This window comes from Brassica napus, chromosome C9, assembly GCF_020379485.1.
Source record: "Brassica napus cultivar Da-Ae chromosome C9, Da-Ae, whole genome shotgun sequence".
Lineage (NCBI taxonomy): Eukaryota > Viridiplantae > Streptophyta > Magnoliopsida > Brassicales > Brassicaceae > Brassica > Brassica napus.
This window is the reverse complement of record NC_063452.1, coordinates 15,290,000-15,308,885: the sequence shown is the minus strand read 5'-3', so window position 1 is coordinate 15,308,885 and position 18,886 is coordinate 15,290,000. Positions and strand designations below refer to the sequence as shown.

The window sequence follows — 18,886 nt, the reverse complement described above, 5'->3', positions numbered from 1 at the left end:
TATATCGTGTGAGAATGTTTCATAGTGTTTAAGCATTTTCTCTGTTTCAGCTTGACTCTAGAATCTGACTTGTGATTGTGGGAAAGAATTTTTTTATTATTCCCAGATAGCCAAGGTTTTTGTTATGCGGTTTCTTGGTTCTTGTCTTTGTCTTCAGTAATACTTTCAGCTTGTGAACTAATCTTGTCTTGTTTTTGTACTGAGTTTCAGCTACTGATACTATGGATCTCCCATCACTTGAAACACTTGCTGCTATGGATGCTGAAAACGAGTACATAGAGGTGCAGTCGGAAGGTGAAGAAGAATCTCATGAGCAAACACTAAGTGTCACTCAGCCATTTAAACCGGTACGTAAAAGACGTAGGGCTAAGTGTTGGGTAGATTTTACTCATCTAGGACTAGAGGATGATGGAAAAGTAAGAGCTAGATGTAATCATTGTGGTTTTAAGTTCGTAGTAGAGAAAAACCATGGAACATCTACACTAAACCGCCATTCAACCAGATGCCCTGCTAAGCCTAGGCCTGATGCTCCTAAATATGATCACAAAGCGGATAGAGAGAAGATGTCTGAGATAATTATATATCATGACTTACCTTTTAAGTACGTTGAATACGAAAAAGTAAGGGAAAGAGATAGATTTCTTAACCCTGATGTTCAGCATATCTGTAGACAAACTGCAGCAGCAGATGTCTACAAGAGATATGAGATAGAAAAAGCTAAGTTGATAGAGGTTTTGGTGAAACACAAGGGTCGAGTGTGTTTTACAGCAGATTTGTGGACAGCCCGAAGTGTTGTGATGGGATATATATGTATTACTGCGCATTTCATTGATGAGAATTGGAGGTTGAATAATAAAATTCTAGCATTTTGTAATCTGAAACCTCCTCATAGTGGTGAAGAGATAGCTAAGGCAGTTTATGATTGCTTAAAGGGGTGGGGACTGGAGAAGAAAGTATTTACTATCACACTGGATAATGCTAAAGCTAATGATAGTATGCTAAATATTCTAAAGCATCGGCTTCTGAGTAGCAATGGGAGTAGCAATGGGCTGTTGTGTAATGGAAAGTTCTTGCACGTTAGATGCTCGGCACATATCTTAAATCTGATTGTGAAAGCAGGATTAGAATTAGCCACTAGTCTAATAGAGAACATAAGAGAGAGTGTAAAGTTTGTAAAAGCATCTGAGTCAAGGAAAGACTCTTTTGCTATCTTTGTTGAGAGTGCTGGGATCACAAGTGGTGCGGGTTTGTCTTTAGATGTCTCTACCAGGTGGAATTCGACATATGAAATGTTGGCGAGAGCTTTAAAATTCAGGGGGCATTTGCGATTCTGAATTTGTATGAAAGAGGTTACAAATGGTTGCCTTCAGAAGAAGAGTGGGAACGTGGAGTCAAATATGTGACTTGCTGAAGCCTTTTAATACCATCAGCACTTACTTTTCAGGAGTAAAATATCCAACCGCAAATGTCAACTTCATTCAGGTGTGGAAAATTGAGATGATGTTGAAGAAGTATGCTGATTGTGAAGATGATGGTGATGTGAGAACAATGGCTAGGGCGATGCAAAAGAAGTTTGCGAAGTATTGGAATCAATATAGTGTGATTCTAGCTATGAGGGCTGCTCTAGATCCGAGGTTGAAACTGGATATACTTCGATCAGCTTATCAAAAGATTGATCCAAGGACCTCTGAGGAAAAGGTTCAAGTTGTTAGGGACAGTCTGATTTCGCTTTATGAAGAATATCAAAAATCAGCAAATCCTTCAAAGTTTTCTGCAACATTAACTCCACATGAGCTTCTCACAGAGTCACCACTTGAAGATGATATGGATGATGTAAGTTCTTCAAATTTTTCTTATTAGTTCTCATTCAAAAACAACAGCAAGCAACTTACTAGTTTGTGTCTTTGTATATAACAGGATCTCTTTGAGCTTGAAAATAGCCTCAAATCTAGTTCAAGAAATGCTAAGTCAAATCTGGAAACCTATTTGGAAGTTGAACCAAGACTAGAGATGAAAACTTTTGAAGACATGGAAGTTTTAAATTTTTGGAAAGAAAATCAGCATCGATATGGCGATCTTGCTTCAATGGCATCTGATTTACTGAGCATACCCATCACCACTGTTGCAGCTGAGTTAGCTTTCAGTGTTGGAGGAAGAGTCTTGAGTCCTTTCAGGAATCGTCCTTTCAGGAATCGAATTCTTCCCAAAAATGTGCAAGCACTAATTGCCACTCGAAATTGGTTAAGAGGATTTGAAGAGTTTGAAGGTAAAAATTTCATTATTACCTTACAGATTTTTTTATGTTCTTTATCTAACTTATATTCATTAACTACAGGAGATATTGAAGATTACTTCAATGATGAAGATGATGAATCTGCAAAAAGTAGCTCAGAAGTTAGAAACTCTGGCACATGAAGGTAAAGCTTTCCAGCAAAACCCATTGTTGATTATGTTATGTTTGCTATTTGTTAATGTGTCCTGTTCTTGAGTGTCATGTCATGGTCTTGAGCTAAAGTTACAAGAAATAATTAGGGTTAACATTTAAAAGTTTTGTGATCTAGTGTGTGCTTGCTTCTGGTTTTGTGATCTAGTGTCTTTATACCTGCTTGAAAATGTGTGTGCTTGCTTCTTCTCTCCTGAGAAAATGTATAGATTCTTAGCTTCTTAATGCTGTATTTTGATGGATCCGGAGAGTATTAGTTCCAGACGTGTTTGTATTAGTTCCATAGTCTCGGTCCGGTTAAGCATATACAAGACTTTGCATCTGTTACCAGAGAGATGTCTCTTGTTTGCCTGGTTCGAGTTTTGTTGATCAATTCAATTCAGCTATGGTGGAATCTAGTTTGAGTTTGTAACTTGTCATATGCTTTGTTTGATATAGATTCTTCTTTGGCAAATACAGATCAATAAAGTCAAGAATGTAGAGACTAGAGAGTAAAGCTGGTTGCTGCAGTCTTCAACGAGCAAAGAATATGTGAAAGACCTTGTTTATTTGAGTATCACTAAAATAAATAATGACTTGAAACTTGTTTAGTGTTTTGGTTTGTTTCAAACTTTAAAACATGTTTTGTGACAAATGACAATCAATAATATGAAATTTCTTACTATTTATATGGCTCAAAGCTTTGATTTAACTTTATTTGATCTAACTTTTATATGATAATTACTATAATCAGAAACTAGTTTATTTGATATGTATTAGTATATAAAATATATAATTTTGTAAGAGATTACAGTAAAATGTGTTTACATAAAAAAAAATTAAAGGGCTCAAAAAGGGTTAGGAAGGGTTCAACCCTAATACAAATAATATGATGGGTTCTAAAAGGGTTAGGGCTCACTTTGGGTTGAGCTTAAATTAAATAGGGTTGGGTTGGGTTGGGCAACCCAATACAACATCCCTAGTAATGATCATCCACTGTTGACACTTGACAGTTGGATTGTTGTCAAGTAGGCATGAAGTTGCAAATGTTCATCCAAGCGAGCATGAGGAAGAATCCAATGGTTGCAGCTGTAGAGAATTGATAGTGTTGCATCTTCTTGAATTCCAAGAGAGAAGTTGGAGGCGTTATGCAGGTAGTGCTTGAGAGAGCTAAAGGTGGACCAATTCTCAGTCCAGAACCAACAGGTGATACAATTCCCCCACTCTCAGCTAGCTTGATCCAATCATATATCATATATAGGTCTTATTTTGAGCAGTTTGTTGATTAACCATGAATTTCTGGTGCTTGGTTGTAGGGTCCAGAAAGTGTTAAGGTTTCCATTAAGAAGAAGTTCAGTCAATTAAAAAAAAAAAGACAAATGGAGATATAGTTTCTACATATGTTTTAAGAGTCTCTCGACGAGAAATATTTTCATTCTCTCTCTTTCCTAATTATTTTTTTTCAATACTTAGATGCTGATAAACCTATTGACATACTGTCAATAATAATGGTCTGAATATGCTGTATAATATTTCCCGTGTGAACTAGTCATATTATATTGTTTTGTCAACTAGAATTAGTCATAAATAATAAAAATTATACACTTGGTCTTTCGCAGAAATATTGACGTCTGACCTTATCAATACTTGTATATCATTTATAAAGACATGATCATGCCTCCTTCTATAGATTAACCATGTTCTATTCTTTACCACAATAATCTCTGATCATCACGTCTTCTTCTCTCCTCAGCCACCAAGGTTACTTCCCTTTCTCTCTCTCTCTCCTTTCCAATATTGCAGAACTCTATATGGTTTTATCCCTGCACATCTTTACTAAATCTGAAATATAGTCCAAAATGTTAAATGTAAATGTAATAGGCATTTTGTAATAACTTTTCCATGTACAACATGAAATGTTGCTGATTAAAGTTTCCTCCGTTTTAAGCTTTTCATCGTGAAAGAGTATTTTTCTCTATCAAATTCCCAACATAATAAAGAAACACATGCATGTGTGAAAGAGTGCAGTAACGAGCTAAGAACTGATTCAATACTCTTTCTACATGTATCAAGATTAAAAATCAGTTGGTGATGGCACAAAAACTGGAAGCCATAGGTAGCACAAATGGCTTTACATTCGATGATGGATCTGACCATTACGGTGTTTCCAAGATTTTTGTTGGAGGTGGTCTTCAGGGAATTCTTTACATGGAATTTGAATATGTAAGGAGTGGACAGCTTAAATTTGGATCACTCGTTGGTCGCCGTCATAGAGGTTTCATAGAGACGGTATGTAGGAGTCTCACGTATAAAAACGGAGATGAGCCTTGGAATAATAATATATAAGTGAGATGATTCCATCAAATCATGGCAATTAATTTTGAATTGAAAACTGTTTTTATTGGTGTACTTATGGTATTTGTTTTCACATCTTTTCAGTTTGAGATTAACCATGTCAAAAATGAACATCTCGAATCTGTAGAAGGTTACTATGATCATGAATCCGGTTACATTCAAGGACTTCAGTTCAAAACTAATTTCAGAGTTTCAGAACTGATTGGATATGAAAAGGGTAATAAGTTTACACTTGAAGTTAAGGGAAAAAAGATCAGTGGCTTTCATGGATATATGAGGAAGAGAAACATCATCGCCCTTGGAGCATACTTCACTATGATTCTTCCTAGTAGACTGGACGTGAAAGGCGGCAAGGGAGGCCATCAGTGGGATGATGGAGCTAACCATGACGGTGTAACAAAGATTCATGTACGAGGTGGTTTTGACGGCATTCAATATATCAAATTTAATTATGTCAAGAATGGAGAAACCCAAGATGGACCAATCCATGGTATCTCCGGTAGCGGTTTCACACAGACGGTATATTTTAAAATCACCCTTTCCACTATTTACTTAATTTGTAATATTTTTTTGGTGACCAATTCTTTGTTTGGCAGTTTGAGATAAACCATTTCAACGATGAACATTTGGTTTATGTTGAGGGTTACTACGATGATGCATCTGGTGTAATTCAAGCACTTCAATTCAAAACTAACCTCAAGACTTCAGATGTTTTAGGATATGAAAAGGGTAAGAAGTTTTTACTAGCAGACAAAGGTAAGAAAATCATTGGCTTTCATGGATACGCTGAAAAGAATCTCAATTCTCTTGGAGCATACTTCACAACGGTTTCTCTTACCAAATCCGAACGCCATGGTGGTTCTGAAGGCGCATACTGGGATGATGGTGTTTTCGAAAGCGTAAGAACGGTGTATGTTAGTTATGATACCAATAACGTAAAGAGTATCACGTTTCACTATCACAACCGCACAGTTATAGAGCGTCAACATGGGTGGCAGACTATACAAGATGATTTAGAAGAAGAAGAGGTTATGTTCAAAACTAGGATACATTCATGACTTTTTTTTTTTTGGGCAAAGGATACATTCATGACTATATATAAGTTATTTATATATATGAGTAATACCATCAAAAAATGGGATCATACTTTGGTTCTATTTTAGCAAAATTCTGGGGAGAATTTTTCAAAAAACAAAAACTGGTGCATTTTATTTTACATACTTTTTAAAGATATCAGACTATCGGTAGTGTTTTGAAAGTGCGAGCTTTTTTTTGGTCGACAAAATTGGTATCTAAAGATAATCCGGTGACAAAGAACACCATTTTCTTATAAAGTGCACCGTTTATTGCAAAATGTCACTATGTGTATTTTATTTTTGAAACTACACTATGTGTATTTTTGCCAATTCATATCCCATACCAACATCATTATATATATATTTCGTGATTATTCTTTTATGAGATGTATGTTGTTAATGCATGCAGTTTGAGCTCGACTATCCAAATGAAGTGATTACATATGTAGAGGGGACTTTCAAAAGATTTGGGCCTGGCAAGACGAGGGTAACGTCATTGATTTTCAAATCATCTGAAGGGAGAACCTCTCCGTCATTTGGAGTAGTGTATGGTACCAAATTTGTGCTAGAGAAAAAAGGTTGTGCTGTGGTTGGGTTTCATGGACGGCATGATGATCGAGATCTTGTTTCTATTGGAGCCTATTTTTCTCCAATGCCTCCTCCTACTGCAGAGAAATTACGAGCACAAGGTGGTCTTCGAGGAGAATCATGGGACGATGGTGTTTTCGATAGTGTTAGAAAGTTATACGTTGGACAAGGTGATAATGGTGTTGCATTCCTTAAGGTTGTGTACGGGAGGGACACTCGTATTGTTATTGGTGAAGATCATGGAAACACAACACCACTTGAAGTCAAAGAGGTCAGGTTTTTTTCTTCTTTTTTTTAAGGTTGGGGGTTTATAACGTTTACATTGACATCTTTTCTTTTTTGGCAGTTTGAGCTCGAATATCCAAGTGAATACATTACAGCCGTGGATGGTTGTTATGACAAAGTAATTGGAAGTGAAGTTGAAGTTATAACTATGCTTAGGTTTACAACGAACAAACGAACATCTATTCCCGTAGGATTCGTATCTACCTCGAGCTTTTTACTGTACAAAGATGGCTTTAAAATTGTTGGATTCCATGGAAAGTCAAGTAACATGATTAATCAACTTGGGGTCCATGTTCTGCCCTTCACTTATTAATCACCTTCTGATCTCACATGTTGATTATTGTCTTGATTATGCAACATATCTCGTGTAACTATTTCAATAAAGAAATATGTTTGGACCTGTGTTGTACATACTCATGATTATTTAATATCATGTATGATAATTTAATTTGGTAAATAACTACTGTAAAAGTTTAACTATATAAATTGAATCCGTTTTATATTTGTACAAAATATTTTGGAAAATTTTCACTTTTACCATGTTGTTAGTACCATTATCCATGTCTACCTCATTAAAGAGATATTTTCAAAAATATTTTCTTCAGAGGTAAAAACTTTTTATATCATTGCTTTATAGATATATATATAAATACAAATAATTATTTAAATAAATAATAATAATAATAATTTATAGTTTTAGAATTATACTTTTTCAAATTCTAATTTTTTATAAAATAAATTAATTTTTTTTTGCAATTTTTTCGAAGTTTTTTCTGAATCTATTTTCTAAATTTTTTTAAAAAAAATTAGGTATTTATTTATATATTTATTAAAACCCTAAACTCCACATTCCAAACCCCCATTCATCAACTCTATACCCAAATCTAGGTTAGTTAACCCTATGATTATAAATTTATAACTGATTATTTATTTCTTTAAAAATGAGGGTAAATGTGGTTAAGTTAACATAAAAATGGGATTAGGAATGTGGTAGTTTTGACAATTTATCAAATATTATATGAATTTTACACAAAAGATATGTTTAGATATTAAACAATCGTTTAACTTAAATCTTTTTATAATTAAGTTCACCATTATTTTAAATAAATGTAGTTACATATTAATAAATGTTGGTGTTTTACAACAATTTAATCATCTCATGCCACTCCAAACATTTTTCAAAATCAACTAGTTCTCTTTAACGCTTGCGGTTGTAGATGAGTAAATAAAAATCTAAAAAAAACTTCATTTAAAATAATTAAAAAAATAAAATTATAAATATAGAAACTATAAATAAAAATACATAAATATACTTTATAGATTTAAATTCACTAACCAATATCATAACTTTATATTTATAAGAACTTTAAAATATATTCTCTATAAATTTTTGTTAACCACTAACATATATATATACACGTTAATCAACCCAAAATTTATAAAAATCTAATATTAATTTTTATAAAGTAAATAATTTCTTCATTAGAATATATAACATTCATCTAAAAAAAATTTTTTGAAAAAAAACTAAACATAATATTATTTTTAATTATAATAAATTTATATTTAATTATGATAATATGATTTAAATTACTTTCTATGTGTATAATATGGTAATATTTTTAATTTATGATTAAAGTGTTGATACATCTGCTAATCAACTAATCATAAGTTTTCTACCAAAACACTTATTTTAAAATGATATGCTAGTCAACAATTGCTTAATAATAATCCCGCACCTGCAGTGGCTGTGTTTTAAAAAATCTCATTTGGTATTTATTTGTTTGGGCTGGATATGGTTGGTTTCGCCCGAATTTGGATCGGTTTGGGTAATTTGATTGAAATCCAGACGTCTGCTCATGGATATCCGCCAGATACGCTTAAATCAACCATAAATATGTTTCACTTTGGATATCTTGTAATCAAACTAAACAAATTACTCAAAATACTCATTGGATACAGTATGGATCGGTTTTTCTATATGAAAGTAATGATGCATATGGTATGATTTTAGTATTTTATATCTAAACTAACCAAATTTACCTAAAATATCAGAACTACAGAAAATAACTAAACAAATTTAGATTTATAATTGTAATTTTGAGCATCTAGATTATTACAAGTATTATTAACTAATATTTTGGTTAGACCTGTATTTCAGATCATTTTAAATACTTATTCAGTTTTCCGTTCGTGTTGGATTTGGTATTTATTGGATTTTCAAAAAATTTAAACCCGTTCAAATATTTACACCTGATCCGATTCGATTCGGTATCTTTAAAATCAGATTGATTTCAGTTCAGTCCTTCAGATCTCTGGATATTCTGGCAGTCCTACTTGGAGCAATATATTTCACATAGGTTTCTTACTAGATTGTAAGCTAGGTAGCAAAGGAGGCAAGGAGTGGGAGGATGGAACCGACAATAATGGTGTAAAGATTTATGTACGAGGTGATGTCAAAGCATTAAGGTCGATTATGTCAAGAGTTGACAACAAAAAGATGAGCAATCCACGATCTCCTTGTTTTTAGATGATAGTAGATTCTTAGATAATGTTCCAAAATTTTAATTATCCAAACATGTAATTCGGATACTCAGGTAGCTTCAATCCAATACGATAAGGTAAAGATGGTTTACTCCAGCTTAAGGTTTAAACAAACTTTGACAAAACTGAAAAACAAAAGCCAATATAAACCGAGTTAGGCCAAGAAAGCATGTTCCAGTTGAACAACTCGATTCAGTACAAGGAATATTTTTTGGTGCTTTGAATTGGAGTTGCTTTAGGAGCAAACTACAGACACTTATGTTCCGTCTCTTTATTGAAGCTGTAGTAAAATAATTGAGGAAACGCAAAACATGAAAAATGCATTTTTATTTATTTTTCTTTCAATTTTATCAAATATTTCTCCTCAGAATATAACTCTTAAAATATGATTAATTAATCAATTATTTTATTTTACATTTCTTATAAATAATGAGAGAGAGAAGCTAGTAGATGACACGAGTCACTCAATGACTCCACCACCAAAGCTTTTTGGATTCTTTTCGATTTATCTTAGAAATTGTGATGTTGGGTTTGGTTTCGACCGGTTAAAATTCCCCAGTTTTAAAGTGAAGACTCTCTCTCTCTAAAGGTATCTTCTTGGAGCCATCAACGAGCTAGGTTTGCTTCATAACAGTGATTCAGCTAGTTTCAGATTTCTCTTTAAGGTTCTTATGCTTCTGTTTTTTGAATAATGTTGTTGTCTCCTGTAATTAAAGATCCCATCTTTGAAATTAAATGCACCTCCTTTAATTTTGTGTTTTTTTTTTGAAAATTGATGGTTAATGATGTTACGAAAGCAAAATTTCTTCTTTTAATTTCTCTATACATGAGTTTAATGTTTATTTACTGCCTTCCCCTTAGATCTGGAGAAAAATATTAAAATCTATTAGAAAGGAAAAAAAAAACTCTTTTGTTTTCTTTTCCATTCATTAGGCGTTTCGCTTTCGCAGTGGCCCAGTTATTGTTCGTCAGTTTCTGTGAGAGTGAGTAAACTCTGTTTGTTTCTTGCGCTGTGGGTTATCTTATCATCATAATGTCGGAAAGCATATCTCATTGATGCTTTTTTTTTTGTGAGGAAAGGTTCGATTTTTTATTAGTTTTATGTTTCTTGAGCATTTCTTATTCTGTTTTTTTTCTTTTAATGTGTTTTGTTCACTTTGTTTCTCGTGTAGATATTCAGACGGATTACCTTATTGCATGTGCCTCCTATAGAGAAACTGAGATTTGGTGTCCGAATTTGTTTCTTTGTTCATCTCTGTTTCTCCTTGTGAAAGGGAACACAGGAACGGTTGGTGAGTTTCAAATAGCTAGCTGTCTTCGTTTTTTTTTTTTTTCGTATGGAAAATTAATTAATTTTGTGCTTTGTGTTTGATGGTTGTTGTAGGCTCAGTAAATAGATTATGGAACGTGATTTACCGTCTGTTAAATCATGGAAATCACTTGTCAAGAGAAGAAACAACCCTCAAGATGGTGTAAGATCTTGGTTTTGTGATGCTCAATGAAATCTTCATGCTGTTTTGTATTTGATGTGGGAAAGCTGGAAACATTGCAGGGTAAATCATCGTGGAAGATGAAACCGGTTATGGCTCTCATGTGTACAGTTCTTTTGATCTTTTGGTACAAAACCACGAATATTCAGTATGAACAGACAGAGGTATGGTCCAAAGAGATTACTTTCATTGAAAATACTTTTGATATGATAGTAACTCTCTCTTCTTTTTGGTATATGCATGCATTGCTCAGTTTGAAGAAACAGATTATCCCTTTGAGATGGCAAAGGTAACATTTGTTTTGTTTTGATCCCCTCCTCTTTGTTTTATATTGTTGATGTCTAATTAGGATGAGATCTTGTTCAGGAATCTGAACCGGTGAGTGAGAAGTTGAAAGGCTTGCCTTTTGGTATCATACAGCCTAGATCAGATTTGGAGTTAAAGCCCCTTTGGTCAAGTAGTACTTTGAGGTCAAAGGTTAGACTTTTCTATAAGTTTCGGTTAGCTACAGAGGAATCAATATATTATTATTACTTGCTATAATAGGATCTTCTGAATAACAGGGAGGCGAGTTGATGAATCGTAACTTGTTGGCAATGCCGGTAGGACTTAAGCAAAAGGACAATGTTGACTCTCTTGTACAGAAGGTAAGTATGCTTTGTCTGTCTCAGTGCATTAGTGATGAGGTTTCTGTCTCTATTAATGTTAGTTTGTTTTATTGTATTCAGTTTCTTCCGGCGAATTTTACTGTTATACTATTTCATTATGATGGAAACATGGATCAGTGGTGGGATCTGGAGTGGAGCTCTAAAGCCATACACATTGTTGCACATAACCAAACCAAATGGTATAATACTATACAGTGATGTGTGTCTATTTAGTTTTCTTGCTGTAACGATGTTTGGTTTTTGACTCAGGTGGTTTGCGAAACGGTTTCTCCATCCTGATATCGTCTCCATTTATGATTATGTTTTCCTTTGGGATGAAGATCTTGGAGTGGAGAACTTCAACCCGCAAAAGTAAAGCCTCTGTTCACTTGTAAAGTTACAACCCATAAAGGTGGAATCTTGGTTCTTATAGGAGTCTCTCTCCAGATACTTGAGGATAGTTAAAGCAGCAGGACTTGAGATCTCTCAACCGGCCTTGCATCCAAACTCAACCGAAGTTCACCATAGGATTACAGTCCGGTCTAGAACGAAAGTATTCCATAGGTGAGTGAGTTCTTGTTAAGGAGTTCTCTTTGTGATTTGCATCACTTACACAAAATGGTTGGTTACAAAAACCGCAGACGAGTTTATGATAGTAGAGGCAATATGAAGTGCTCAATTGCTAGTGAAGGCCCTCCATGCACCGGGTAATTTTCTATAATAACATAAAAAGATTTAAGACTTCTTCTCTATACATGAAAACAGTCTTGAGTTTTATTTTATTGTCACTGTTTGACTTTATTTATGTGTGTTTTCCAGATTTGTTGAAGGAATGGCTCCAGTGTTTTCAAGATCTGCTTGGTTCTGCACTTGGAATCTTATACAAGTGCACACCTTTGAACCTACTTTTTAATGAAATTTTGTCCAACTTCTTGTTGATTTCTTGCTGTTTTGCAGAACGATCTGGTTCATGGATGGGGAATGGATATGAAACTTGGCTACTGTGCTCAGGTAAACATCAAGTTTCTTGCAACATCATTAGCCACTGCATTTTCTATATGAATCGGTTTTGATAAATGTATTTATAGGGTGACCGTAGCAAGAAAGTTGGTATTGTAGACAGTGAATATATCTTCCATCAAGGCATTCAAACTCTAGGTGGAAGTGGTTATCCCGACAAGAAGGTAAGAGCCTGTCTACTAGTTCCCACATTTTCTTCCTTGTATATATATACCAAAGCCTCTGATTAACAGATGCTCTTTCTTTATTTCTGCAGAACTCAGCTCGCAGTGTTGTCAATAGAGTAAGTTATTTTTACCATCCAAACTCTCATTTCTTGACTGTAAACATCAGTAGTTTCACAGCGTTGGTCACTTTTCTTTGTATACAGAGACGCGGCTCTCCTGCTTTTGATTCAAGAACAGAGGTAAGTTATTCTTACGCATTGTATCTGCTTTAGTCTCTCGAGCAGGAGTGTGACTTGTATGCGTTTTGTGAGCAGATACGGAGGCAGTCAACATGGGAGCTTCAAACTTTTAAAAAACGGTGGAACCGTGCGGTTGAGGAAGACAAGAACTGGGTCGACCGGTCTTCATCGACAAGGAACCGTATCAGCAATAACCGGAGGTTTAAACGGACTAGTGTGATTTCAAGTTTATTGCAGAGGCAAGCTCAAGAAACAGTAAAATAAACACGTACAGTTTTGTAATCAGATCAGTTAAAATATAGAAAAAGCCAAAAAGGTTTTGCTCATTGTTAAATATTAGTATAAGTTAATAGTTAAATATATACTCTCTTTTGATTAGGGTAGTTTTCATTATCTTCTTTGGATGTGGCTTAGTCTTTCTTCATCTTTGATTAATTCCAATGGTTTGAGTATTGTTTTTCTTGAAAAATGTTCACATTAAAAAAAAAAAAAATTTAATATAAAATGCAGGATTCTAGTTTAAAAGTCTTTATTCTATAAGCACATTTGTTTGTATAAAGTTTTGGTAGTATGTCATATTAGACGTTCCACCATTTTCATATAATTAAAAAGGTTGAAAAATATGGGTCCTTTTGTTTTTAAATTTGAAAAGAATTTATGTTTCTCAAATTCGTTTTGTTTGCTCACTGTAACTTAAGTTTTCCAAATGAAACTGATAAAAGACACAGAAAAATATTTAATGGGTTTTGTAATAATTCTGAATTGCTAATCAAATTTGATTTTGGTATGTTTATTTTTGCTATTAATTTATTTATAATTATAGGAAATTTTTGAAAATGTGCCGTACGAGATGGGGTACTTTTCAAACGTTCTTCAAAGCAAATAAGATCAAAGGACCATTTCGATGCTTTACCATTAGAAATGAGTACAGAGCGGATACGGATAGTACCGTAATTTTAGTATTTATGATTAATTTACAAATATTTACAAATATTTACGGATACATACGAAATACGAATATCTTCTTTGTTTTGTTTAATACAAAGTAAATACTTAAAAACTATATAAGTTTGTTTTCAAAAAAATATCTTTTACATAATATAAAAAGTAATATTAGTAAAATTATATGTTCCATAAATGTTTTTTAAAACATATAATTTTAGAAATTAGAGTTTTTGTAAAAGATTTTATATTTCTTTCTAAATTTAGTATTTTTATAAGTAATTTTATAAATGAAATTATTACAATTATATATGTTAAAATAATAATTATACAAAATTATACATTTACAACTCTCTATTTTATTGTAGATAAATTTTTATTTTTATTTTAAACGGAGCGAATTGGATATCCGACCTGAAATTTTTAGTATATGATTTGATTCTTTTGTAAGGATATTGATTTAAAATATTGGACAATTGCCGAAAATATCACATTCATAATACAATTTTTTATGTTTACTTTAACCAGATTTACTCTAACTTGTAGAGAGGAAAAAAACTTTTATAACTCTAGGGTTAACAGTGTTTCAAAAAAAAAAACCTAGAGTTAACTAATCTAGACTTAAGGTTTAGATTTGAGGGGTGTGGTAGGTTTTTTGGAACATGGAGTTTAGGATTCTAATAAATATATAAATAGTACTTAAAATATTCTGAAAAAAAACTTAAGAAATAGTTTCAAAAAGGATTATCGAATTTCAAAAAGAAAATTTGAAAAAAATAATAAAACAATTTTCGAAAATAGAAATTTCAAAAATATATATATAAAAAGTTCGACTTTAAAAAAGTATAATTTCGAAAACATAAAAAAATATTTTTTTTATTTATTTAAATATTTATTTGTTATATATATTAAATAAGACTATAACTTGCCTGGGACGGATCCAGATATCCGAGAAATTTAGGGTATCCGGATCCGGATATCCGGTAAATTTAGGGTACCCAGATCCGGATCCGGATCCGTGGATTTAATATCCGGTCCGGATTCGTGGTTTCCGGATACCCGGATTTCAGATATCCGTCTCTATATTTTTTTACCCGCGGATATCCGGATCCGAATCCGGATCCGTAAAAATAGTTTTAAAAATAGTTTTTTTTTAATACTAAATTTTAACAAATAATACATAAATTAAATTTTATACAACATTTCTATTTATATATATGTAAATAATATTTTAAAACTAAAATATAATATTATAAAATTAATTTATGTATAAATATTAATATATAAAATATTAATATTAATGAAATTTAAAAATTTAATGTGTTTTAAAAATATGGATCCGGATCTAGATATCCAGACCTAAAAATTAAGATATCCGGATCCGGATTCGGTTTGACCGGATCCAAGATTTTACTATCCGGATTCGGATCCGGGCATCCCGGGTATCTTATTTTTGGAGCGGATCTCAGATCTAATCTGGATCTCGGATAATAAGTCTCAGGCCTAGGTTTAAGAGATTTTTGCTTCTTAAAGAAGAATGTATGTTTGAAAATGTCTCTTTAGTGGTTGTAAACATGAATAATAATCTTAATAATGTGATAAACATGAAAATTCTCCTAAAATATTTGCGTTGCTCCGAGATTTACGAATATCTGATTTTTTTTGTATCGAATCGAAACGTAACAACTCAAATCAAATTTGCCAGATAAAATGTCTAGCACTAGTTCCTATGTTTTCTCTCTCTAGAAAATTCAAATTATTTGAAAACTAAAGTATTGAATAATACTACTTGTTATTTGAAAACTAAATTCCTTGAATACTACTATTTGCTCTATAATAGCTAGTATTTAAGTTAGGCTTACGTTTCTGATAACATTTCATTTTCTAACGTTAGGTTTTACAACTAAACAAATAAGCGTAAAATACTAAAGAGATCAAATGGTATTTAAAGAAAGAAACCTATATTTAAAAAAGTAAGGGAAAATTGCCAAAACTAAACAAAATTTTAGGATGGTTGTCTTTTTGGTATAAAACTAATTTTGTCAATTCTGTCTTTCTTTTACCCTTTTCATTTCTAAAATTTAATGAAATAAATAGTTTTATAAATAAAAAAAAATTATTAAAAATATTAAAAATTAGTAAAACACCGATATACACAAACATATATTTTTTTTCGTTGAAAAACTTGATAAATAAATTTTTTAAATTACGTTATACTAAAAGTAGAATTCGTCTTCTACAAAAAATGGATTAGTAAAAAACGAATTCCAGAATAAACAAGTCAATCTACTTTTTTCAGATCAAATAATCTACTATAATTAAAATTCTAAATACGGAGAATGCAAATTCTACTAATTGTAAAGATATTTACTTTTCTCTCGAATGCAGTTTCGAGTTTTACGAAGTATTCTAAAACTTTGGGAATACGAAATCTAAATACAACACGTACGTCTACATGAGGTAGAAATTGCATTCAAGATTTTTGTCATGGTTCTACTCTTTGTAGAAGGTGCCTTCTACGGATAAAAAAACCTGTTTTTCAAAAATTAAGGAAGTAGTTGTCAAGAAAATATTCTAAATATATTCTAACTTCATAAAACGTGTTTTGATCGATTTGTTTTGCCAAAATATCAAAAAAAAAACAATTTTCTTTTTCTTACTCATCAATCTATGATTTCTCCATAGTTTGTCTTATGATTTTCACAAACTCTAATTCTATGAAGCATGTCTATACAACATGTGCTGTTTGGGAATTTGGTGCAACCAAGAGATGGATTTTTTCGACTGATAGGCTGATGACAAAGGAGGTAGACTACTATTATTGTAATCAAGTTCTACCTTAGAATATTTTAAAAGAATGGTTGTGGAGGATTTTGATATGGAAAAAGATAATGGTTAGTAGGGATATTTGATTCCGTACTTCGGTTCTTTTGTTTCTTTTTTTTAATTGTTTTTACATTTCTTTTGTCTTTCTATAACATTTTATTTTTATTTTTTTTCATTAAACTTTTAAAAATGGTTTGAATGTATGTTTAATTTGATTAATGAAAGGTTAGTTTTAGGATTGTGAAAAATATTATACTATAAGGACAACTTAGTGATGATATTATATTAAGGAAAAAACCATCCTAAATTTTTGTTTCGCTTTGGCAATTTTTCCAAAAAGTAATATGGACAATCGTTTTTATATTACTATAAAACGTGTATTAAAATAAAATATTTGTTTCTGGAATTATTTCGTTTCAAGCAGTGTTTTTCAACCCAGACAAAATCGGTAATCAGACCAGGTTAAACTACGAACCTAGCACATATCTGGATTGGTGGACAAAAACCGAGGGTTTTTAGTTTACTGTTAAAAATAAATTGTATAAATTGTTTTTATTTTGAAATCATTATAACTATTAAAAACATTTATATTTTTGTATTATATTCAAGTGTTTAAATTTTCATAAATTACAATGGTAAATATTTAAGGTCAAGATATTGATTTTATATTTGAATTTAATAGTTATTTTAAATTTGATTTTAATTTTGTTTATACTTAAATTTTATTTAATAATGATTTATATCAAAAACTTTACTAAATAAACATAATTAATTTTATAAAATTTGGGGAAGAAAACTAACAAATTATTTACACGTAATTCTATTTTATTATTTAATTGAATATAGTTTAATTTGGTTTAACCTGATTGAATCCGGTCGAACCAGATCCATGACCAAAAACATTTCTTGTTTGGCTTGTGGTCCGATTTTAAAAATACATTAATTCTCGGTCCGTGCTAAGATCAGAGGCAGGTACAACCTATACCAACTTATGAAACGCCAAAAAGGTAAAAAGAAAGCCGAGTAAAGCCATAAAACCGTATCTTTCACTCCAATTTTTTTTTTTTTGGTAAAATGTTAAATATTATACCAATTTTCAAATTTGTGACAGAAGTTACAAAGCGAACTAGTAGTGGATAACTGAAAATAAACTAAACAACGAAACGGGAAAGAACAGCCCAAACAGAAGCTAAACAAAGCTCATTAATCTGCTAAGCAACGAAACGAGCTCAGAACAAAGAACCGAGCCTGGTAGGGGACGAGATCCAGGCACCACGAGCTACCGAGAGAAAGGCGTCCTCAAACCTTGAAACAACGGCTCCTGCAGCTTCCGAAAACCCTTCCCGAACCTGAGACGAAAAGAGAATCCTAACACAAAGACACACCCATAACACCCGACATGTATACTTCCAACGGCACGAGAAAAAACCACCTAGCAACGATGCCGTCGTTCGGAAGGATGACCTGAAGATTGCCGTCTCCAGCCTATCCCGCCGTGACCGTTTACACCCACTGAACCGAGAACTCATATAGAGAAAACAGACCGCCAAGTTGCTAACCCTCCGAAAGCACACTGCAGAAGAATGAGTGGCTTGATTGTCCAACTACTGCATGGCCAACGAGCCAGTTCCACACACCGAAGGAGCTATTACCCAACCCGCTCACCTTATTAAAGAGTTAAGTAGTCTAGCAGCACCTCAAACACGGCCAGGTTCACGCACCGGAAGACCGGAGCTCCTGCTTTACGCAGGTAAGAAAAGTTTAGATCTGACCTGCATCACGCGCAGCCACACGCGCCGCCGTGTCCACGCACGTTGCCACCGGGAAAGCTGGAGTCGGAGAGACCAACACCGTCACACCCACACACGTCCACCTGAGATCACTAGCAGAAGGAAGAGACAAGGAGCTCGAGATCGCGAATCCTCAAACCCAACCCGAACCGGATTCGCCGGACACCACCGCCGCGAAACCAACCGGTGGAGCACAACACGAACAACTCGGGCTTCTCCAAACCGCCACACACCATAACTCAACCCAAGACACGTCGAAACCGGGAAAACCTCATCTGGAAAGAGCCTTCCTCCAGTCGAAGAAACAGAGCCGGTGAGAAGTGAACACCGTCCTCGAGCGCTGCAAAGACCCACGGCCTGGCTCTGGTGAAGAGAACGCTCCAGATCTACTCCGGATGAGAAGCTTGGACCCGCCTTAGAAGCCGCAGAACGTCGAGGACCGACGGAGAGGGAGGAGCAGAGAAACGCAAATGAAAAGGGGAGGCCCGGCGGTCG

At 33.3% G+C, this 18,886-nt stretch overlaps 2 protein-coding genes across 7 annotated transcripts; both read left to right on the top strand.

Moving 5' to 3' along the window:
• Positions 1 to 4,811: 4,811 nt before the first annotated feature.
• Positions 4,812 to 7,981, top strand: LOC106393943 (jacalin-related lectin 14-like). Its single transcript, XM_048770091.1, has 4 exons — positions 4,812 to 5,274; positions 5,415 to 5,805; positions 6,263 to 6,712; positions 6,788 to 7,981. The coding sequence occupies exons 1-4, from the start codon at positions 4,835 to 4,837 to the stop codon at positions 7,037 to 7,039; spliced, it is 1,533 nt and encodes a 510-aa protein (XP_048626048.1). The 5' UTR covers positions 4,812 to 4,834; the 3' UTR covers positions 7,040 to 7,981.
• A 1,707-nt stretch (positions 7,982 to 9,688) lies between these two features.
• LOC106391161 lies at positions 9,689 to 13,293 on the top strand. Of its 6 annotated transcripts, XM_048770090.1 has the most exons (17): positions 9,733 to 9,935; positions 10,443 to 10,562; positions 10,655 to 10,742; positions 10,823 to 10,924; positions 11,014 to 11,049; positions 11,127 to 11,237; positions 11,324 to 11,407; positions 11,489 to 11,607; positions 11,678 to 11,779; positions 11,855 to 11,971; positions 12,049 to 12,114; positions 12,227 to 12,293; positions 12,365 to 12,418; positions 12,496 to 12,591; positions 12,684 to 12,710; positions 12,798 to 12,833; positions 12,909 to 13,293. In XM_048770090.1, the coding sequence occupies exons 3-17, from the start codon at positions 10,671 to 10,673 to the stop codon at positions 13,095 to 13,097; spliced, it is 1,278 nt and encodes a 425-aa protein (XP_048626047.1). In that variant the 5' UTR covers positions 9,733 to 9,935; positions 10,443 to 10,562; positions 10,655 to 10,670; the 3' UTR covers positions 13,098 to 13,293. The 6 variants fall into 6 exon arrangements, with proteins under 6 accessions (XP_048626044.1, XP_048626043.1, XP_048626047.1 ...); XM_048770087.1 differs by having other exon boundaries at positions 9,689 to 9,859; positions 12,684 to 12,833; XM_048770086.1 differs by having other exon boundaries at positions 9,730 to 9,935; positions 12,684 to 12,833.
• The last annotated feature ends 5,593 nt before the right edge of the window (positions 13,294 to 18,886 follow it).

Excerpts from the sequence above, each read along its gene's own strand:
- LOC106393943 (XM_048770091.1), top strand. The coding sequence starts at position 4,835 with ATGGTATTTGTTTTCACATCTTTTCAGTTTGAGATTAACCATGTCAAA. Across the intron at positions 5,806-6,262 it reads ATGATTTAGAAGAAGAAGAG|TTTGAGCTCGACTATCCAAA; the intron begins GTTATGTTCAAA and ends TAATGCATGCAG. Across the intron at positions 6,713-6,787 it reads CACCACTTGAAGTCAAAGAG|TTTGAGCTCGAATATCCAAG; the intron begins GTCAGGTTTTTT and ends CTTTTTTGGCAG.
- LOC106391161 (XM_048770085.1), top strand. The coding sequence starts at position 10,412 with ATGTGTTTTGTTCACTTTGTTTCTCGTGTAGATATTCAGACGGATTAC. Across the intron at positions 11,408-11,488 it reads TTGACTCTCTTGTACAGAAG|TTTCTTCCGGCGAATTTTAC; the intron begins GTAAGTATGCTT and ends TATTGTATTCAG. Across the intron at positions 12,294-12,364 it reads GCACTTGGAATCTTATACAA|AACGATCTGGTTCATGGATG; the intron begins GTGCACACCTTT and ends GCTGTTTTGCAG.